This window comes from Nelumbo nucifera, chromosome 1 (genome assembly GCF_055504915.1).
Source record: "Nelumbo nucifera cultivar China Antique chromosome 1, China Antique-T2T, whole genome shotgun sequence".
NCBI lineage: Eukaryota > Viridiplantae > Streptophyta > Magnoliopsida > Proteales > Nelumbonaceae > Nelumbo > Nelumbo nucifera.
Window position 1 is genome coordinate 37,947,249 of NC_142649.1, and position 24,050 is coordinate 37,971,298.

Here is a 24,050-nt window from a genome sequence, read left to right on the forward strand (position 1 = left end):
TCATCAGAACCGAGGAAGAGATGAATCAAAAGACCGAGAATCCAGCAGAAAAGAGGAAAAGAGAAGGTGACAGCGCGGGTAACGGTGGCAGCAAGCAAAGAAAGAGCAACTCCCCAACTAGGGGAGGAAACAAGTCTGGGAGCCGATCTTCACAATCTCACAGGTCAGGTCGGCATTCCCAAACTCCGCCAGTTGAACGGACAAGCTACACACCTCTCAACGCGAAGAGAGGAGAAATCCTTATGGCAATCAAAGACTCCTCCTATGTCAAGTGGCCACCTTAGTTGAGGGAGGACCCCGCCACAAAGAGGAACGTGTATTGTCACTTTCACAAAGATCACGGTCATAGTAACAAAATTTGTAGAAACCTCCGTGACAAGATCGAAGAACTCATCCATCGCGAATACCTAAAAAATTTCATACAAGAAGAAAATAAGAACCAAGCAAATCGGCAGGAGGAGCAAAGAAGAAATGCTCCGAAGTCCAGTAGGAGACAGAATGAGCAGCCACAGAGGCAGTTACCAGAAGAAAGGCCGATCCGCGGAGTAATCAACATGATTACTGGTGGGTCGATCATCGTGGGCTGCACCTCAGCAGCGAGTAAAGCTTCAGTCCGCGAACAAGAGCATGAAGAGCGGAATCCCCTGAAGCGACCCAGGCTCGAAGATCCCATTTACTTCACAAAAGATAATGCGCGCGGGATCCAGTACCCCCACGACGATGCACTGATAATAAAGCTGAGGATAAACGACTTTGAAGTCAAGTGCGTCTTAGTGGATTCAGGCAGTTCGTCCGATATTTTGTTCAAGGACGCCTACGACAAGCTCCAGCTCCAAGAAAGCGATCTCAAGTTGACAAATACTCCCCTGGTAGGTTTCAGCGGCGAAGAGGTCAGACTTCTAGGGCGAGTCTCAGTACCCATAGAGTTCGGCACGTGGCCCAACATTGCAAGGTTCGAACACACATTTCTAGTGGTCGCGACTCCCTCCCTGTACAACGCCATAGTAGGTCAGCCTATTATCCACGCACTACGCGCGGTAGTGTCCACCTACTATTTGGCCATGAAGTTCCCGACGGACTATGGAGTAGGGGTTGTGCAAGGCGACCAGTTCGAGTCTCGCAAGTGCTACGTTGCCGCCCTCAAGGGAAAAGCCAAGCTAGCGGCTGACATCGAGCTCGAGCAACCTCGGAATACAAAGAAAGCGAGCTGAAAGACTCCGATGCGACCTCGGGAGAGCTCAATCACATAATTTTTGGTGAAGAAGAGGGGTCTCTCGACCCCTTATTTATAGTTCACCGCGAGGTGATTAACGGATGAGATATGCTTGATCCAACAGTTCTCATGAAAACCGGTTGCACGACGTCCAAGGACGAAATCTGTTGATCGCGTTTTTTACATCCGCGGAGTCCATAAATAGTGTGACGTCTGCACGTACACCCAACGCGACCTGGGCTACTGCTGGTTAAACCGAATGTTCGAAAGTTTAGATTGGCTGATCCGCTCGACAGACCGCCTAGACCTCGTGTCAAATCCACCTGGACTCGTCATGAACTCCCCACATCGGGTCGGGACCATCGGCTCGGAGAGTGGGGGGCAATTGATGAAGGGTGATTTGGCCTGACCTAGCAATAGGGGGACACGTGGACACGACCTGACTAATAGATGACAGCTCAACCCAACATACCAAGGCCGCAACAGGTCAAACTCGGATAATCAAACCACCTCAGCATGGGTCACCTCGGTACAAGGTCGCATCAGGACCACCTCGGTCCCAAGGCACTTTGGGGTTCACTCCAGTTCGGGATTGAAGAGCATTAGTTCGGGGATACCGACTCAGACCACTACTTGACGACCCCGAAAAACTCGCCATCAGATTCTAAACCTTACGAGATCATGCCTCGTAACGACAAGCCTTATCTTCCTCCCCGCTTGGTTTGGGTGGAATAGATAAGCCTTATTAGTTGGCAACGTTATCCCCCAATTAACGCGGAAACAGATCTCGTCGTAACGAGGATCCTAGAACTACTCTGCAGAACCCGCGATAACTTCATTATTTAAAGGCTCCAACCCCGAGGGCACAAGGTACGAGTGATTTTTCTGCTCTCTAGCTCTCTATATTTTCAAGAAGCTATTTCGGATCACAACAAGTATACTAATTTTAAGCATCTAAGCGACCTCACTGGATTCTCTTATCATCTCCTTGCAGATCAACCTTGTCCGTCGTCTGACTAGAAACCCGTCACCTCTGGCGGGGAGCAGCTACATCGCGCTACATCGTTATACAAACCTTAGATGCGGTCGAGGAGTCGACGGCTTGCTTAGTAATAATGCTTAAGCTTACGACGCCTCTTTAAAATCTACTTTGTGAGAAGTTTAGGTCGTGAGTCGAGCCCGCCTGATCAGCAATGGAAACCGTGCGCGTACTTGGCTACTCGTTCCCGCCTAAAATCACATATTTCCCTGTACCCAATGAACAAATATCTTCGCATAGGCAGCTCATTCGCTGCAACAGTTCCACACCTTCAACTGTAAAAGGGGCAATTAAAGGCCATGAAAGGATGAGTGGGCAGCGGCGTTTTGCAGTGCTGAGGACGGGGCATGCAACCGAGTACACCGAGCGTATCTACGGTGGCTATGGTAAAATGCTGGAATGCCTCCTAAGAGACGGGGATGACGAACGCTGGGACATCTTTAACGTCATCGATGATGACTTCTCCTTTGAAACCAATATCGATTCTTATGATGGCTTCGTCATCACCGGAAGTAGTGCCGATGCTCATGCCAATGACGTTCCCTGGATAATCTACCTATGTGATATCCTCAAACTCTTGCATTCAAATAAGAAGAAGCTTCTAGGGATATGCTTCGGTCACCAGGTATACTATTTAATCATAACTTCATAACTTTATTTCATCGTCACTTCTCACTTGTGCAATTTTTATTCCCTTACTTCTGAATCTGGAAATCTAAAAACGCACAGGTCTTGGCCCGGGCGCTAGGTGGGAAAACCGGAAGGGCTTCGGTGGGATGGGAGCTCGGCATAAAGTCTATTTGTGTCGAACAAAAGATGGTAACACAACTGTATGGGTTGGAAATGAAGTCCCGTCTTAATGTTATTGAGAGCCACCGCGATCAGGTCTTAGTTTATTTATTTATTTTTGACCTTTGTCTATTTACATATAATGTCTGCTGTTCATTTGATTGCTAACTGTCCACCTTATTAATTAGTGATAATGATGTAACATATGCACAAAGAGGATGTGCCAAGCACCCTTTTGTCTGTAGATAGCCTTTACTACCTTACCCACTAAATCCCATTATTTGTTTTTTGCACAATATTAGAGAATAGATTCTCTAGTAATCATCCTCAATTCACCCCTAGCTGAAGTAGTGAAATTTCTCTCCTTGCTGAAGTAAGGTTTGCTACAAAATGCCATATTTTGACCCAATGAGCTACTCTGATCAAGATATTTTCTAATAAGGGTTCTTTTGTGTGGGATTCTTTATTAAATGGGCAATGCCTTGATCCAATGGGGAGTTGATCAATTAACAAGCAAAGGTTCACCATACAAGCAATATAAGATTCTGTGGTTACTGAAGTTTTAACAGATATTGAAATATTTTTAATTAGATTTCAATCCATTAATTTTTGTCTATGAATGTTTTTTTTGGAAAAAGGTAAAGTAATTTATTCAGCACAGAAAAAGATGATTAGTACATCAAAACCCAGACCACTAAAACTGCCTGGGCACAAATCAAATTACAAACTCATCCAGGACTGAGAACAAAACAAAAGAGACAGATTCTGATGTTTGAACTCCTCAGTTACCGACACCCAAGAGAATAACTTGCCCACAGCTCTCTGCACTACTTCATCTGGGCTTTTAAATTTACTATAGAAAATTCTGTTGTTTCTCTCAGTCCAAATGGACTATAACACAGCTGCCGGAATGGTACTCCATACAAGCTTTCCTTTCTTGCTGAGGCCCTCAATTCTCCAACAGTTCAACATTCACTGATTTTGGCATAACCAAACTAATCTCCAAAGCCTTTAGAAAATGCCCCCAGACCATAGAAGAAACTGGGCAGTGGATACACAAATGGTGTATAGATTCTGCAAGAGTTCCACACAAACCACAAGAATGATCCAGAATCTGAATGCCACATCTCTCCAGATTAACTGTAGTCAGACATTTATCAAGAGCCATTGTCCAAACCAGAAAATTAATCTTGGAGGGACTAGTTGGATTCCAAATCTGACTGGCAGGGAAATCCACCTGACCTGACCTGTACAGCTTAAGAACCAGGGATTTAACAGAGAAACAACATTCTGCATTCCATTTCCAGCTTCATTCATCCTCCTGACTCAAATCTATCATCCGATTTTGCAGCAGCCCCAACAGCGCCACATACTCTTCCACCTCCCAATCAAACAAACTTCTCCTACAAGGAGGAGTCCAAATAATGAAATCACCAGAAACATTAAAATTCTCAGCTACTAAAGAGTCTTGATTCACAGAGATTTGGAAAAGGAGGGGGAAAGCATCTGCCAAGGAGCTCTGAACACCAGGGATCCTTCCAAAACTTAATTCTATCCCCTTTACCCACCTTAAGTCTGATCCCATCCAAGAGGATAGGAAAATTCTTCAATATGCCTGCCCAGAGAGATCTGTCCCCTCTTGAATGAGGATCCTTAGATCTCCAATCACACCACTCCACCCCATACTTCGCCGCAATAAGGTTTCTCCACCATGCATTACTATAAGTAGAAAATCTCCATAACCATTTACTGAGAAGGGCAGAATTAAATTTCTCCAGATTTCTTATTCCCAGCCCACCAACTTCCTTAGGGAGACACATTTTTGTCTAGGAATATAGTGTGAGAGGTTTCTCATTTGTTTTTAAAAGCAATGAAATCATATATACACCAATGGTTTAGAGTTGGCTTCCAACTTATCAGCATGTGATCTGCCCGGAGCCTTCTTTGGTAGTTTCTATGGCCTAGGGTACGAGTCAAATATGTTTAAGACCAAGTTCAAAGGCTTCCAACTGCTTGATTGGAGTATTGATTGATTGTTCTTGAAGTATAATGTCTGAACTTAACCTAAAACAAATACATCTATTTTATTTCTAAATATGCAACCTGGCAGTGTCTAGTTCCTTGGTGATGCCAGAGAGTTTAGATGAATGCCAAAATTATTTGAATTGGAGCAATGGGCATGAACAACTTATTACTTACTAAGGAGTTAAAGTTGATCTTATTTCCGAAGTGCAGAGATTAGGGGGGTGAGGGTTTAAGGGTGAAGCAACTCTTATTGGAAGTATTTCAGGACAATGGAATGAGAGGGGGGCTGGGGGAGATACTGCTGGATTAGGTATCTGGAGGAAAATCTGGAGTCAGGGGAATGCATTTTGGCTGGGTTGTACTGTTGTAGATCTCAGCTCTGAATTTAAATCACTGGCGGTGTTTTCCATTGATTTGGTTGGTGTTTTCTTTTTTTTCTTTTGTTAGGTTTTGCCATTGTGGTTGGTGTTTTCTTCAAGTTAGGTTTTTTCTTATTTTCTTGGGGGGTGGGGTTGGTCCTATCTGATTTTTCAAAGTTCTGCTCTTCTGCCACTACTTGTGATTATGTGGAATTACCCATTTATGACCTTGAAGTCTTTATGAAAGTTGGCCAATCTGAGTGGTTATCTTTGTAGATGTTTATCTGTATATCAAGAAATATCTATTTATGGTTTTGGCTTTGTTTATTCAGGGGAAAAGTGTGGTTGAACAGTTTCCCCCTTGTTTAGCTAGACCATCAGCCATAGAGTTAGTTGATCTCTGAATCCAATACACTGTGACTAACATACCCCTTGTCATCAATTTAATCATTTTATGTTCTTTCCTGTACTTCCAAAGAGTCTCTTCATGATTTCCCCTTGCTTACCGTTGCTTCAAGCTGAGGTGACTTTTGATGATATGCATGGCAACAGTAGCATGATGCAACAGAAATGCATTGGCTTCCCATTTCAACAACCTAGTTGTCCAAGGAACTGTTTGATAATGGATGAAGTTGCTTGCTTTGTTTTTCAACAGATAAGTCATTAAGTAGGTTATGAGCGCCATAGTGTCTGGACATCTTACATCAATATCTATAACTTACTTTTTGAAAAGGCAAAGTATAATGTGATTCATTCAGAAGTATTTCTAATTACAAAACGCCCATGTATACCAGAGACTATACAATAGGGTACAAGTAAAGCTCTCAAAGTGTGCTTCTACCCTAGGTGGAGTAAGATTTTACAAAAACTCCCTTCACCTCTGATTTCTCCACTTGATTCCTTATAAGAGCATTGTGAAAAGATTTGACAGAGAAGACACCATTCTTGGATTTTCACCATCTTACATCTCTTCTTTCTACTTGCAACTCTACCAATTGCAATTTTGATAACAAATTCACATTCCCCAATCTCCCCATCCAGCAGAGAACTTTTAAACTTCAGACACCATACTACTTTTCCTTGGATTACTTCAAAACTCTTTTCAATAGACACATTCTTCCTACTTAAACCATACAACCATGGGCAAAGATGACAAAATTTACCAATCCCTACCCAATCATCTTCCCAAAATTTTATAGTTGAACCATCCAACCTTGAAACATATGTAATTTAAGAAGGTTGATTGAAAACTCATTATTTTCAATCAGCCTTCCTCCCACCAATATTGAGAAGGCTTGACAGATTTCCTTTTTCAGGAGATTGGGAGATGAATGTTTGGGAGTTGGTTCAGGAAGCACTTACTTATTTTTTTTTTTATATCAGACCATAAACCAATCATATTAAGGAAATTTGTGGTGATCTCGAGACCTAGACCTTTCAAGTTTGAAAATGTGTGGTTGGATCATCCAACATTTTGGGTTGGGTGGTCCGTTGGGAGAGAAGTAAGGGGCATGGCCAAATGATTTCATTGCATGCTGAAGACATGGCTCAATATTCTGTTTCAGTAGATGACTTAGAAACTGTTTGCTGCTTCTTACATTTCTAGGAAATAAGAGACTCACCTAGAAAGATGCACCACCTTGCATTGGACCGTCTAGCATCTGGGCAACCAGTCTAGTCGGCATATACATAAGCTAATGATTTGAGAGATCAATAGGATGGAAAGAACACACCATAAGAAGCATTACCCCTAACATATCAGATGGTATGGTGTATTGCTGTCATGTGGGATTGATGGGGTGTAGAAACAAGCTAGATTACAATTTGGATAGCATAAGAGATGCCTGGGCGTGTCATTGTGAGGTAAATAAGACTCCTTACAAGTTGACGATAAAGAGTAGCATCTTCTGAGAGTGGACCATCATCCTTGCTTAGCTTAAGATTAATTTCCAAAGGTGTATCAACTATCTTAGTGTTGGTAAGATGGGCAAGCTTGACCAAGTCAGTGGCATACTTCTGCTGATTAAGAAAGTAGCCACTGGAATTATGATGAACTTTTTTTTTTTGATAATTGAATTATGATGAACTTTCAGGCTTGGAAAATATGTCATCGGTCTTTACCTCTAAAAAAGAAAAGAAAAAGAAAAAATGTCACCAGTCCCTAATCATTCATTTTGAAGGCTTGACTAAGAAGTTGCTTTAGTTGATGGATACCTTCTTGGTCATCTCCAGTTATGAGAATATCATCAACATAAAGCAGCAATAAAGTGATACTTGAGGGCTCTGTAGGTGAATAGTGAGTAATATAAGGATCTTTGAGTGAACCTAGCATCAGTAATGATGAAGGGTGATTTGGCCCGACCTAGTAAAAAGGGGACACGTGGACACGACCTAACCATAGATGACAACTCAGCCTGACAAGCTCAGTTTGCAACAATTGAGCTTGCATATTTAGTCACCTCGACACAAAGGCCGCCTTGGCTCAAGGCTCACCTTGGAACAGGGCCACCTCGTCGCAAGTCTCACCTCGGCATCGAGGCACCTCGGTATCCAAGCTAGTTCGGAACTAAAAGACCAAAGTACCAGTTCGTAACCAATAACTCGAAGTGCCACGTAACTGACTCCCGCGTAACTAACTCCAGAGGTCTCTCCAACAAATCCCGAATCCCTCGAGATCACGATGAGTTAACATGCCCCGACTTTTCCGGGATCACGATAAGGACTTATCCTGACTTCGCCAGAATCGGAGGCGAAACGAGATAAGCCTTACCTGTATACTGCTCCTTCGGAAGCAGAGCGAGACTTATCCTGACTCTGCTGGAACTCTTTCGTGTGCCCCACGACTACTCAACTATATAAAAGCTCCAACCCCGATGGCTTAAGGTATGCGTGATTTTTCTGCTCTCTAGCTCTCTACATTCTCAAAGCTCTTTAGCTCGCATCAGATTACTAACTTAAGCATCAGAGCGACCTCGCCGGGCTAGCCACCCTGGGTTCTCTGATCTTGTTCTGCAGATTTACTTAGCTCGCCGTCCGACTGGAAGCCAAATCATCCTCCAACAGGGAGCAGTCAGATCGCGCAACATCAATTGGCGTTGTCTGTGGGAAGACGATCAAAAAGCCTTCTTCACAATTAACAACTTTCATCTGAAATCAATGGCCTCTTCCAGTCACGCCGGACAGAGCACTGAAATGAACGTCTCTGGGGGGCAACCTCAATTTCCATCAGTGTGCATTGGTTAGTTCACCATACCGTTCACTGCGGCTAGGGTTCCAACACTGATCGTGCCACAAAGCGCTACACAGGTGAATGCCCCGCTCCCTCCAGTGGTGGGCGCAACCTTCGCTGAACCGTTTGTGGTTCCCCCCGTAGTCGGGCAATCCCAATTCGATGACCTAGTACACTGCGTGCGGGCCATTCAGGTCCAAATGCAACAAGCCCAGCAGTTCCAGCAATACCAGCAACATGTGTTCTACCAATAGTATCAACAGCAGTTCCCTCCACTGCCGCAAAGTCGGCAGCCGGTTCCACCCCGACACCCAGCAACTCAGCAAAACCGACCTCGTGTGTAAAACATCACTCGATCTCCCCACCGAGGCGAGGAGACTTCCCAGGTCTCACTTACTCTCGGGAGCCAAGTCTCACCTCTTGGTAGGAGAGACAGATAGATCACCCCGCCTGCTTCACAGGGCAACATTGGAAACAGGTCCGAGGACACTCAGCCCAATAGGGCCATTCCTCGGCGTTCGCATCAAGAAGGCGGATCGCTCCCAAGTAACCGTTTCGGGGTTCTGGCTGCGAACTCAAGGCAAGGACCTTCCATCCACGACAGTCAGCCTCAAAACCCAAGGAACCAAGAGCTACCTCGCGGCAAAGCAGTACCGGACCATACAGAGGTTAGCAGCACCAATGCAGAGCCCATGAAGAAGCAACAGCGAAGGCGTCGCAAGGCACGCCGAACTTCAGTCCAGAACAGCCATCTCGCGAGACCAAACCAAAAGGAACATGTTAAAGGTAAAGAAGAGGCGAGCTCGGTAGCTACAAAGACCACTCCTCTACTCTCTGGGTCGTCCCCTCTGTCTCCCGAGCTCTTGGCGACTTCGATGCCCAAGGACTTCAAGATGCCTCCCCTCGACAAGTATGACGGATCTTTCGATCCTAACGACCACGTGGACTCCTTCCAGTCCCAGATGCACCTAGCTGGGGCTGACGAGTCCTGCATGTGAGTAGCTTTCTCCACCACATTCAAAGGAGTAGCTCGCACATGGTGTCGGAACCTCGTGCCAGGATCAATCAAGAGTTGGGCGCAGTTCGTGGGGTTATTCACCTCGCACATCATCACCGGCAAGAAGTGTCCGAGGTCCCAAGAGAGTCTCCTTAATGTAGTTCAAAGAGAAGGGGAGTCCATCAGAAGCTACATCAAGCACTTCAATGAATTTATCAATAGTTGTAATTTGAAGGAGATCCCTATGTTACAGGTCAACTTCACTTGGTCTAATTTCCAGGAGAATCCATCTTGTTCAAAACTAGATAGATTTCTTTTCAACGAAAACTGGGAAGCACACTGGAGGGGTTTGGTGGCTAAAGCTCTGCTTAGAGTTACCTCAGATCACTGTCCTATAGAGCTAGGCCAAGAAACTTTTGGGTTTGAACCTAAACCCTTTAGGTTTGAGAACATGTGGTTGACACACCCGGATTTTGTGCATAAAGTTGAGTGGTGGAGAGAAGAGATTAGGGGAGTGAAGTGGAAAGGGGTTAGATTTCACAAGAAATTGAAAAGTCTGAGATCCAAAATTAAAGATTGGAGTAGGGAGGAATTTAGTAGATTAGAAGAGCTAAAAGCCAGATTGTCAGCCCAAATTGAGGATTTAGATTCAAAGGGGCATCAAAGGACCATGAGTGCACAAGAAAGAGAATTGAGATGGAATTTGAAGAAAGATCTGGAAGAGGTCGGTCATGGAGGAGATATCTTGGAGACAAGAATTTAGGCATAAATGGATCAAAGAAGGGGATGGGAATACCAAGTTCTTTCATGCTATGGCCAATGGGAGAAGGAGAAAAAAATTTTGTGGCCAAGCTTGAGGTTGAAGGAGTGGAAATCGAGTCCTAAGAGGATATAGCCAATTGCTTTGCAACTCTCTTCAAATCCATTTTGAGTAGGCTCTTGGAGAGACGGGTGAGAGTGGAAGATCTGGATTGGCCAAGTCCATCAGTTGTTGAGACGGGTTGGCTGGAAAGGAACTTTGATGAGGAGGAGATAAGTCAAAGGCTCCTGGACCAGATGGTTTTACTATGGCTTTCTATCCAGAGTGTTGGGACACTATCAAAGAAGATTTGTTTGAGGTTTTTAGGGAATTTGAAAACAACCATGTGATTAGTCGTGGAGTTAATGCCACATTCTTAGCTCTCATCCCAAAGAGATTAAATGCCAAACACCCTAAAGATTTCAGGCCGATTAGTTTGGTGACTAGCGTTTATAAGATTGTGGCAAAAGTTATTTTTTTAAGTATTAAAAAGGTCCTTCCCTCTCTCATTACTCAAGCCCAAGGAGCCTTTGTACAAGATAGGCAGATTGTAGACTAGATCCTTATAGCAAATGAATGTGTGGAGGAAATAAAGAGATCGAGCAATCAATGTTTCATTTGTAAGTTGGACATTGAGAAGGCCTATGACTCAGTGGATTGGAATTTTCTATTAGAAGTGTTAAGAAAATGTGGATTTGGGGATATATGGTGCAGGTGGGTGAGTGGATGCATAACCTCTTGTCATTTTTCAATTCTAGTTAATGGAGGGGTCAAGGATTTTTTCCCAGCATGTAAAGGGTGCATGCAAGGAGACCCTCTTTCACTTTTCTTGTTCACACTTGTGGTGGATGTGTTCAGTAGATGATTTATAAAGCAGACAGGGAAGGGCTAATAAGTGGGTGGAGGATAGGCCAGAATAATGTCTTGGTAACTCATCTTCAGTTTGCTGATGATATTATCATTTTTTGTGAAGGGAGAGACTTGGGGAGAGTGAGAAACCTAGAAGATCTTATTAAATCCTTTGAGTCTGCTTCAAACCTGATAGTTAACTTTGACAAAAGTTGTGTGGTTGGAATCAATTTGGAAGGTTGGGAGATAGAGGCTATAGTAGGTTGTGCAGAGTGTTCTATGTTTGATTGGCCTTTAACCTACTTGGGTGTTCCGTTAGAAGCTAACCCAAAAGAAAGTCGGTTTCGGTATCTAATTATGGAAAAGTTCGAAAAGAGGTTGGCTTCTTGGAAGAAAAGTTACATTTCGATAGGGGCTAGAGTGACCTTGATTAGAGCGGCTCTTGCCAGTCTTCCGGTTTATTTTCTCTTGGTGTTTAGGATACCCTCAAGGGAAGCTAAGAAGCTAGAAAAGGTGATGAGGGACTTCTTGTGGGAGCCAGGGGAAGAGAAGAAGGATCATTTGATTAGGTAGGAGATATTCAATAGAAGTAAGGAAGAAGGGGGATTAGGATTATAACCTAGTTCTTAAGAATGAACCTTTACTAGGGAAGTGTTTTTGGCGATGGCTGTTGGAGAGAGAGGTTGTGGCACAAGGTGGTGATGGACGACTCTTGCACAACGGTTGGGATGTCGGGGTATCTTGACGGATGACTCTTGCAACACCCTGGAAGGCTATACACGGAATCCTTTCCCATTTTTTCAATCTGGTGAGGTATGATGTTAATTCTGGAAACAATGTTCTTTTTTGGGAAGACATTTGGGTAGGCCATCAACCTCTTAAAGACCCTTTTCCCTCTCTTTACTCTCTTTCCCTTTATAAGAAAGAGTTGGTTTCCAGTTTTATTTCCTCCCCAGCATCTTCTTTGGCCTTAAACTGGGATTTTGGGTTCCAAAGAGGGTTACGTGATGATGAAAGTGCTAGTGTTTCAGAACTGTTGTCTTCACTTGAGTCTATTTGCTTAGATCCCCTCAAACCTGACACAAGAATTTGGACCCCTAACCCGAAATGCTTTTTCACTTGCTCTTCTTTCTTCAAGTCCCTCTACTCCAATTCTGCACCCCAGAACTTCCTAGTTAAAGAATTCTGGGTTAGACCCATTCCCCCAAAGTTTGCTGTTTTTTGTTGGAAAGTTTTTTATGGTAACTGGTAAGGTTAATACCTTGGAAAACTTGCAAAAGAGGAGACCAAAATGGTGCTTATCCCCTAATTGGTGTGTTCTTTGTAAAACTCAGAATGAGGACTATCACCATTTACCGATCTCTTGCTCCTTTACTGCAACTTTATGGAATTGGATTTTTATGTTGTTTGAGTGTAGGTGGAACCTGCCATCTGATACTAGCTTGCTGTTTAGTCCGTCTACCTTTGTATGACATACAAAGAGAGGGAGAGTTATGTGGAAGTATACAAGAGCAGCTTTGTTGTGGACTGTTTAGGAAGAAAGGAACACCAGAATTTTTCGTGAAAAAGAAAAGGAGTTTCTCAGAAGTTAAAGAATGTATTTTGACAAGGGCAATTCAGTGGCTAAAAACTCTAAATTTCTTTGATGCATACTCTTTTGATGACCTATGTAGAAACTGGTTAGCAATGGCTAACACTTTTACCAAGGACAGATATATGGTTGAATGGATGCCACCTGGGGAGTAGTTTATTAAGCTGAACTTTGATGGGAGTAGCCAAGGTAACCCTGGACCTTCAGGTATAGGAGGAATGCTGAGAAACAAAGACAGTAGTATTATATCTTCGTATTCAGGTCCTGCGGGTGTGGGAGACTCTATAAGGGCCGAATTATTTACTGCTGTGCAAGGAATCCAGCTCGCAAACCAGCTAGGAATAGAGCATCTGATTATTGAAGGGGACTCTAGGTGATAGTGGGTTGGTTGTAGGATCCAGACTCTGTGATCTGGGGCTATAGAGATCTTCTCAAAAAGGTTAAATGGCTAACAAGGAATGACAATCAGAGTTTAGTGAGTAGGAAGATCAACAAATTCAATGGCTGATTCACTTGCAAAACAAGGGGTTTCTCGGGCTACTTTATTTTGGGCTTTTGTGTAATTTCTTTTGAACTTATAATTCTGTAACTAGTTTTAAAGGAAAGGTCGCACCTCGTGCCTTTCCATGGGTTCCCTGTAACTCTTATTTGCTGGTTTAATAAAATCTTATTCATGAAAGAAAAGCATTTTTTACATCCATCTAATGAATAACCCAACTTTTCACTGTTGAAATAGCAAGAAGATGAATTGTGGTCATCTTGGTATTTGGAGCAAATGTCTCCTCATAGTTAGTTCCATATCCCGCTTGAAACCTAGTGCAACCAATCTTGCCTTTATCTATCAGCACTACCATCAGACTTCAATCTAACTGAATATACCCACTGACTTCCAATGATTGAAACATTAGGAGGAGAAACTAACTCTCAAATATCATTCTCTAGGAGAGCATCTATTTCAGAATCCGTGGCATCTCTCCAATGAGTGTGAGCTATGGCTTGTTGGTAGGACTTGGGAATATCTCTAGTAGACCACATAGCAGAGAAGGAGCTATGGTATGAGGGAAAACCATAGTGGTTAGGTGGTTTGGAAACACTAGTAGAGCGATGTAAGTAAAGAAACACTAAAGTTCAAATATCTGATGTGGGGACACGTTACCAATAACTGATGATGGAAGAAGGTTGATGAGATGCACAACAATACTGGCCGTCTCCACTCAAAAAGGTTGTTGGAGCATGGGAATCCAGAAGAAGGGTTCTAACAGCACTCAAAATGTGGCCATTCTTGCATTCAACAACTTCATTTTGTTGAGTGCCAGGACAAGATCTCTGTGATTGTATTCCATGATGCTGCAAATAGGTAAGAAACTCCCCATCCATGTGCTTTCCCCTTGAATATGAAGCTAGGGTACAAATAATAGCATTAAAGTGTGTGGTAATTCTGGCATGAAGAGTTTTGAATACAGAAAAGGCATCTGATTTCTTATGCAAAAAATAGATCGAAGTATAACATGTATGATCATCAATAAAGGTAATAAAATATCTAAATCCTATTATGGAAATCACAGGAGACGACCAAACATCATTGTGCAATAACTAAAAAGGTGCAGTAGCATGTGTAGTAGGGAATTGTAAAACATGACTTTTTCTTAAGCAACAAGACATACAAGTTTTATCAACATTCTTAGATAAAGGCAAGCAATTAAATGAAATAAGTGAATCAAGTTTCTTTGCAAAAGAATGGTCTAAACGACGATGCCAAATGTTTCAGTCATTATTACAAGACCCAAGACAATAAACAAGAACTAGCAGAAGAGGCTAGCTTCTTAATAACCATCCCAGTCTATGCCCCTTCCCTTTCATCTCCCTAGTGCGCTGGCCTTATATCAAACAACCATCATGTGGGAAAGTGATAGTATGGCCATGCTCAACAAATTGACCAACAAATATTAAATTGGTAGTAAGCTTAGGAACAAATAATGTTTGAGGGAATGTGAAAGAGGTAGACAAAGATCATTACAATTCACAATATCAAGTTTCTCACCATTACCTATAACAATATGCATACTAGAAGGGAGGGGGTAAGAAGATTGACTACAAGTGGCCCCTGTCATATGATTGGAGGCGCCAAAATCTATGATCCAAAGATGAATAGGGGAAGCACAATACATTCACCAGACAAGCCAAAAGCAGAAAAGGCAAAGGAGGTGACATTCTTGGTTTGAGCACTGGAAGACGTTGCATGATCTGATCCTTCAATAGCAGTCTAATTTTGTGCTAATTTTTCTTTCCTCTATATTGGTTTTCCTTAGATGGCTTAGTAGGACATTCAGTAATAATATGCCCATGCTTCTTGTAGTAAGGACAGGTGTTTTTCTTTCTACAGTGGGATACAAGATGCCCGAATTCCTTACATTAATAATATTGCACTTTGAATATATCTTTCTTTGATTTGGATATATCTGTAGCTAAAAACACACTCTTCACTCCAATTCTAGCATTCATTGTTGACTGAGTGATCATCTTTGTTTCTTTCCTCAACTCACCAAGGTTAGTATCAAGGGTTGGAATAGTTTCTCTACACAAAATATTTGATCTGATTACTTCAAACTCAAATGGAGATGCATCAGAAAGTGTATCACTTTTCTCGTATCAAAGTGTTCCTTTAGAGCCTTGATACAATAGGCCGAAGATATCTCTCTAGTGTGAACAAATTCATACTTTGTCCAGAGTTTGACAAAGCCAGCATAGTATTTCTGAATCTTCCTTCACCCTGGTTGTATGAAAATATCGTTGTTTTAATATGGTACTGTCTTGAGATGTTGGACTGTTGATAAACCTTTTCCAAATAGTTACATCTCCTTGGCTGTCTTGAGACCCCTCATAGGGACAGCCACATCTGTAGTAACTGAATTGAGGATTCAGGATGTAAGCTGAGCATTATTAATCCTCCAGCTTTACAGCCCCTTTGCATTAGTTTCTTCAGGCTTGGTGGTGATTCCATCAATATACCCCCATAGACCCTTTCCCTCAACATAAAACTGGTAATGGAATTGCCACAGAGCATAGTCGGTGCCATCAAACTTAATGGGAAGCACATCACCTCTTTCGAAAGCCATTGAAAGCAAGATAGTGCAGAAAACAATTGCACGTAGGCTGGAAATAAGTGAAAGTCCTTTGACAGTCAGGGAAATTTCTCAGAGAAACTGAATAAGAGAAGGGAACAAAACCCTAGAAATACAGATCTGATCTTCACCATATTATAGAGGCAGATAGATCAGCCTAGGGCAACACAAGATCTAGAATCTTAGCCCAACTAGATCAGCCACTTGAGAGAAATCTGTGAAATACTGACCTGAATGACGTCTCAGTGCAGAAAATATACTATACCAGTGTTAGGCAAAAAGAGACCGAAACAATGCTCAACGGAAGAGAAAGTGTGCTGAGATCAATAGCAAGAGGATTGGACTTGCTCTGAAACCATGCCAGTGCAGTTTGAACAAGAGAAGATAAACAGATTTGAGGTGTGTCTAATGAGGTGACTACACCAAGAGAAAAATATTTATATTAATGAAAAGTAAATGGACAAATCTGTCCCTAAGACACAAGAATTATGATACAAAATAAAAGAATGAAAGAGTATGGTACAAGTAAAATTTCAACTTTAAACCTCACTCCCTTTCTCTACAAAAGAATACCTGCACCTACTACCAACAACAAGGATACATCAAACCGAGCGTCTGTAGTCTACCTAAGGGGAGGTACCTTGGGTTACAAGAAAGGTCAGCACAAAGCCTATTAGACAAGCATTGAAAATTCAGATGGTGGTATGGTTCCCTCTTCTTCATTTGTGCCTTCAACTAAGAGGGAACCTTTTGGTTTTCTTATTGAGAAGATGCAACAGTTAGCATCTACAACTATTTCCTGCTGTGCTTTCAGCCATTGGGCTGTCTGGTGAGTCTTCTCTTTATTGTTCTTCACCTAGTCACATTTGGATAATAGACTCCGGTGCCTCTAATCACAATAGGGGTACATTCTAGTTAGTATCTTAAACCTGTCTCTTTATAAACATAACATTACAGTTAATGGTGAAAAATTGGAAATCATTGGTTGTAGTGATTTGTCCCTACATACTTCAGTCTCTTCTTTGTTTCATCTCCCCCAAAACCCTTTTTGTTCCTAAACTTACTACAAATTTAATTTCTGTTGGACAACTTGTTGAGGATGGTAATATCATATCTTTTCCTCATGATGATTGTTTGATTCAGGACCAATGCACTAGGACAATGAAGGGAAGGGGAGTAGACTTGGACGGTTGTTTGCTCTTGAGTTTGAGAAGACACCAACTTCATCTGTTTCATCTTATTTACTTTCCAGCACTCAGTTCAAAATTTGTTTGTAGGAATAATGAGTGGCACTTATGGAAGATGCCTTGGCCACCCTTTTGCTAATAAACTAGAATTTTTATTTCATTCTGGTTGTTTGTCTACTAAAGCTACTTCTTTTACACGTGTGAATAAATCTTGCATTTCATGTGGTTTGAGTAAAAGCCATATCTTGCTTTTTTCTATTTCTGCTGCATGTTATGAAGTTCCCATTAAATTGGTTCGCAGTGATCTATGGTCATTTCCTATAACTTAATGTTTGGGTTATTCATATTTTGTGATTTATGTTGATTACTGTACTTTCTATACTTGGATGTATTTTCTTTGATATAAATCAGTTCCCTTCATATTCTAACTTTCTCTAGCCATGATACAGAACCAGTTTGATACAACCATTGGCATACTTTGTCCAGATTCAGGGGGGAGTACATTGATACAGACTTTCAAATCTTCTTAAGAGAACGGGGAATACAACCACAAAAATTTTGCCTAGGAACACCACAATAGAATGGGGTGGCTGAATGCAAAACAAACATATACTGAATGTTGAGAAAACCTTGTTGTAGGACTTCCATTCTCTTACTTTTTGGGTGGAGGTCACCCATACGACTATACATCTCATCAACTTGATACCCTCAGTTCTTGGTAACACCTCACCCTTTAGAGCTTGTTTCATCATCCACCAGATTTCTCATCCCTTCATGTGTTTGGTGTGTGCGCTTTGTTCATCTTTGCTCTCATGAATGGACTAAGCTCACCCACAGTCTGCCATGTGAATTCATGGGGTACAGTTCATGTAGTAAAGGGTTTCTTTTTGTGATCCTCAAGCTTGTTAAGTTAGGATTTCCAGAAATGTTGTGTTCCTTAAAAATATCTTTCTTTAGGCATATTGCAAAGCATCTCCTATCCAGCGGGAGGGGGGGTCCAAGAGGGTCTATAGGTCCTCTTACAAAGAGCAGTGGTGGCTACCTCTTTCCACTTTCTCAACAAGTCAGCCATAGAAAATTCAGAGAATATCTCCATAGATTTCAGCCAGTGAGCTACCCTTAAACACAGCGTTTTACTTGTTCTCTCTTTCAGAAGATGTCTCTGATCGATTATTAAATGGCACTTCTTTTCAATACATTTAATTCCCCAAAGAAACTCCCTTTGCATCTTCTTAATTGAATTTGCCACAGATGACAGAACTTTAAGCAAAGACAAGTAATACATTGGCAAGTTAGACAAAACACTTTTTATTGATGTTATTCCCCCCACCCAATAACAAGTACTTCTCTTTTCACCCTTCTAATCTCTGATCGATTCTATCCATCACCAGCTGCCATGTCAATGAAACTAATGCCTTTGCACCTATTGGAAGCCCCAAGTATGTGAATGAAAATTCCCCTACCAAACATCCCAAAGGTGCTGCACACTTCTATAAACAAGTTTGAGAGATGTTATCCACTCCATTTATCACTCTTATTTATACTGATTTTGTGCCCAACTAAAAACTCAAAAAGCATTTTAGTGTAGCCCTCAATTTTAGCACTTGAACCACTGAAGCATCCACAAAAATAAGTGTATCATCTACAAATTGAAGATGCATAATGGAGGCTCCTTCCCTGCCCACTGGAATACATAGCCTATTGCCCATGAATAAGTAATTATCATTCCACAGTCCACACAAACTTCGTTTGGTTATCCTTGTCTTACAACATCAGTAGATATAGTGGGCACTAAATGGACTCTCCTACTAAGTGCATCAACTACTCAATTTTTTTGTCTAGCCTTGTACTTTAAGTCAAAATTATATTCCTGCTGAAAATCAACCCATTATGCATGTCTTCACTTAACCCCTTTTTGTGAGTCAAGGTACTTAATGCTTTATGGTCTAAATACAATGCAAACTCTTGTTGGATAAAATAATGCTTCCAAAAATTCAAGGCCTGCACAATGGCATAAAACTTCAACATCATAAATGGAATATTTCTTTCTAGCATCATTGAGTTTTTCACTGAAGTAAGCAATTGGACAACCTTCTTGACTAAGGATAACTCCAATTCAAACATGTGATGCATCACATTCAACTTCGAAAAGCTTGCTAAAATCTGGTAAAGCTAGCACTGGAGCCTTTATCATCCGCTCTTGGAAGCTTTCTCAGCTGCGGGAGTCCAAGTAAATTCACCTCCCTTCAAGCATTCAGTTATGGGTGCCACAATAGTGCTAAAATTGTTTAGGCTTTCTTTTTTCTTGGGCTGAAAAGTCCTCTTTACTAATTCTTTTTTAATATATTTTAATTTTACTACAAGAAAAAAAATCAATGATTGGAATATGATGATGGGCAGTGGTTCTATGTTATGGACGCCTTCCTCGGGAAGATGTACCATCACCGCCGGCAACAACAGGCACCTGACCCACCGCCAGCAGCAACAATGATTTAGTGATACTCATCCTACCCAGTTCGGCAACAACAGCCTTATCTAGATTAGATTAGCTCATTTGCTTGTTCTTATCTTATTGTTCTTATCTCTTATCTTATCTTATTAGTAGCTTATCAGATTAGGATTAGCTTATCTTATCCTTAGCAAGATAGAACTGGAAGTCTCCCTATTCAGCAAGGAGACTCCCTTTGATTAGGACTCTTGTAATCTCCTATTTAAGGAGATCCCATTATTGAATGAGATATCGAATATTCAGTTGAAGAAGTGAGTTAGGAGAGTTGGTGATCTCTTGAACAAATCACCAGAGGCGCCAAGATAGGTTCATCAAGAGCAGGAAGGAACAAGGGAAAACAGGAGGTTTTCCCCATGGACCGACCCGTGACGAGATCCTATTCCCGGGCCCTCAACAACTTGGTATCAGAGCAAGGCGTCATGGGTGATCTGGAGCAGCTACCATCCAGGGTCCACGACCTCGAGCACCAACTCGTGGAGACCAGCTCCGAAGTCCGTGAGATCAAAGACGAAGTGAGGGAGCTGCAACGCCTGATGGAGCTATTCCTTTCTAGTAGGGAAGGGAACTCTAAAGGAGGGACAGCCGCCAATTGCTGCCGACCAAATCTGCCAGAGTCTTCCGGCGAGCAGCAGTCCGTTAGCCAAAGAACCGCAGTCGTCCCCAAGTACAGCAGGCTGGAATTCCCGTTGTACAACGGCAACGGAGACCCCTTAGGCTGGCTGTATCGTTGCGAGCAATTTTTTCGGAACCAACGGACAGATGACCAGGATAAGGTAAGTCTAGCCGCCTTTCACTTAACAGAGGAAGCACAACTTTGGTTTTATCGATTAGAGCAAGAAGAACCCGGGTTCAGTTGGCCCCAGTTTAAGTCCTATTGCCTTCTTAGGTTCGGACCCCCACTGACCAGCAACCCATTGGGTGAACTGATTAACCTTAAACAGACCGGCACAGTGGCTGAATATCAGCGACAGTTCCAAACCCTCCTCGCGAGGGCATCCTCCGTGCGACCCGACCAGCAAGTGGATATGTTCACGGTAGGGCTATCAGAACCCCTGCGGGTGGATGTCGAGATGCAGAATCCCCCAAATTTGGTCACAGCCATGAACTTAGCCCACGCGTTCGAGCGCAAACTGCAGCTCAGCCGCGGAATTTTTAATGTGGGTCGGCCACCAAACTCATGGGTACCCCCAAGATCAGCAGCAACGACCCCCTCTTCTGCTACTAGCCGGGAACTGAAATCTCCTACCACCACCGCCTCTAGACCAATGACAAGTACAGGTAGCAACATGGCCGCTTCACCCATTAAGCGTTTGACCAGGGCAGAAATGGCAGAACGCCGAGCAAGAGGCCAATGTTTCAACTGTGATGACCTCTACTCGGCAGGACATAGATGCAAGAGGCTTTTTTGCCTCCTCATCGATGAACAAGAGGAGGAAGAAGAACCAGTCATATTCGAGCCAGAGATCTCTCTCCATGCGATCACCGGCATTAAAACTTCTCAGACCATGTAGTTACAGGCACAGATAGCAGGCCAACCGGTGCGCATTCTCGTCGATTCAGGGAGTACACACAACTTCATAAGTGAACATGCCACCCTTCAGTTAAAGCTGCCAATGGAGCTTCGACCGCGACTACAGGTAGTCGTCGCAAATGGTGAGAGAGTTCACAGTCCAGGAATTTGTAAGGACGCACCGGTACAGGTCAATTCTGAACTGTTTCTTGCTGATTTATTTGTACTTTCATTGGATGGGTTCGATATTGTTCTAGGGGTCAAGTGGTTAATTACCCTAGGGCCGATTTTGTGGGACTTCAGCGCACTCACCATGACCTTCCACCTAAATGGAAAGCAAGTTTCATGGCACGGTTGCAGGGTTAAAGAAAGGACACCACAGGTCCATGCACTTTAGACAGAACCGGCAGCCATGGAAAAACTTCTCGCCGAGTTTTCAGATCTGTTCCAGGAACCCAAGGGCCTCCCCCCTTCCCGAGCTTGCGACCATCGTATTCCTTTGGTGGCGGGTTCAGCACTAGTCGTTGTCCGGCCTTATCGCTACCCTCACTTACAGAAGGACGAGATAGAGAAACAATGTACAGAGATGCTGAACCAAGGAATCATACGCAAAAGTCACTCCCCCTTCTCTTCGCCGGTTCTGTTGGTGGCGAAGCAGGATGGAATGTGGAGGTTCTGTGTTGACTATAGAGAACTCAATGACCGGACGATCAAAGATAAGTTCCCTATTCCCGTTGTGGACGAACTGCTGGACGAGTTGCATGGTGCCCAGTATTTCTCTAAGTTGGACCTCAGGTCCGGATACTTCCAAGTTCGCATGGCTCCCAGTGACGTGAAGAAGACTGCTTTTCGCACCCACCATGGCCACTTCGAATTTTTAGTCATGCTATTCGGACTCTCCAACGCCCCATCTACATTTCAGTCACTAATGAACGAGGTATTCCAACCCCATCTGCGCAAATTTGTTTTAGTTTTCTTTGATGATATCCTCGTTTACAACAATTCATGGGTAGAGCATGTCCACGATCTGAGGACCGTTTTCGAGCTCCTACGCCAACACAAATTATTCCTGAAATGGTCCAAGTGCTCCTTCATGGAGCGACAGGTTCTTTATCTCGGCCACGTCATCCATGGGCAGGGTGTGACAGTTGATAGTTCAAAGATTCAGGCTATAAAAGAATGGCCCAAACCTCAATCAGCCAAGGCCTTGTTGGACAGTTTTGTATGCCCTTAGCTTCAATCAAAATGATGTACTTTATGAGTTTATTGTAAATGAATAAAAGTGCATATTTGATTCATGTTCCCTTGGTATGTTTCTGTGTAATACCCTTAAACTGGACACTTAATGAGACTCGTGTTAGTTTAGAATATTCACAGCCAGTGGATCGGTCTGGGGAGACGTATCCTGATAAGGCTGACACTGTTGTGCCACCAAGTCGGTTGGGGTGGCCTGTCTCAACTGCCAGGGTGAGACCCTAGGCACATACAATGTAGGATTAATTGAATCTTTGAACTGGACCAGATTTCCAGTATTGCCCTGGACCTTGGAGATTGATGGGCAAAACTGGAAAGTTACACCTGACCCCTAGACTCGATTATGATATTGCACTAGGTGTCGGATTGGACTGTCTTTGATGTACCAATCAGTGAGATCCTTAGCGGGGGTCAAAACCTGGGTATGTTGGGACAGTCTGAGAATTCATCTGAGTGGGTGATCATAGTGACAGGATTAGCCCCTTTGTCGGACAAAGGTAATGATCGGGGATGCACTCTCGCTGATGGAAACCAAGACTGCCGGCAGCCGATTTCAATTGTTGAGACTTGTTTTGCAAAGTATATTTTATATGAGATATAAAAGTATATATATTATGGTTTCTAAAAGGTTTGCAAAAATGTTTTAATTCCCGGGATCCATATAAGTAAAGAGTGCAACACTGTTCCTTGCAGCCGAGGGAGAGGTTCTCTCTTGTCGGGCAGTGTATGATCATTATGGGCTGAGAGGTTAAGTGTAAGACCATTGAGGATAATACCTGATGGGCTAATCTTGCATCTGCCCACAGTCCCTGGGTATTACAAGGTGGCTTGGCCCAGGGACCACTTAGGTTAAGTGTTGGGCCCATAGAGCCCATTTGATGGGTTTCAGGGGGTGCACTGTTCATAATAGTGTATTCGGCCAGGCCTTGTAACAAAGGCTGGGCCGAACCCATGTGGCTGATGTGTAGATCAATGCTTGGGTCCCACGCCATACAAGGAAGCCCAACTAGGCAGTAGTTAGGAAGGTTAAGTGAGCACATAAGCTTAATGGGCCTAAAGCCCATTTCAAACTGGGCTATTTAGTTAGTTAAATATGGGGCGAATTCTGAGATGGATTAGCAGATAGGATAGGGTCTTAACCCTATCCGCTCAGAGAGTCCAGATCTGAATGTGATTCAGATCTAGAAACCTCCTAATGAGATTAGGAGAAGGCTAATCTAAACTGCAGATAAGATAAGGGTTTATCCTTATCACCTAAAGGGAAGTCTGATCCAAATCAGATTTGGATCAGCAAGTCCTAATTGGATTAGGAGCTGATCCTTTGGGGTTACAAGAAAAGAAAGGGGCGGCAGCCTTTTGTAGAGATGATTCACATCCTTTTGAGTGTTGAAAAACACAGAAGAAAGAATCAAGCAACCCTACAGAATTCTTTCTTGCCGCCTCCTTGTTCTTGCCGCCCAGTTTGCCAGTTCGATCTCCAATTGTGGGAGAAGTCAAGATTCGATCTTGACATCAGTTCTTTGAGAAAGAATTGATAGGAAGCTGTGCTCACGTGCCATCCTACTGTTTCTTGCGAAG

General features: G+C 42.9%; 1 protein-coding gene across 4 annotated transcripts in view; it reads left to right on the forward strand.

The window, feature by feature from the left end:
• The first annotated feature begins 2,084 nt into the window (after positions 1–2,084).
• Positions 2,085–24,050, forward strand: part of LOC104590921 (gamma-glutamyl peptidase 3-like) — a 48,501-nt gene continuing 26,535 nt past the window's right edge. For 2 of the 4 annotated variants that reach the window (XM_088896439.1, XM_088896440.1), the window contains exons 1-2: positions 2,085–2,877; positions 2,982–3,137. In XM_088896439.1, the coding sequence (XP_088752565.1) occupies positions 2,407–2,877; positions 2,982–3,137 (627 nt within the window). In that variant the 5' untranslated portion in view covers positions 2,085–2,406. Of the gene's footprint in view, positions 2,878–2,981; positions 3,138–17,155; positions 22,689–24,050 lie in introns of those variants that run through there. The other 2 variants (XM_010249695.3, XM_088896438.1) reach the window with 2 other exon arrangements.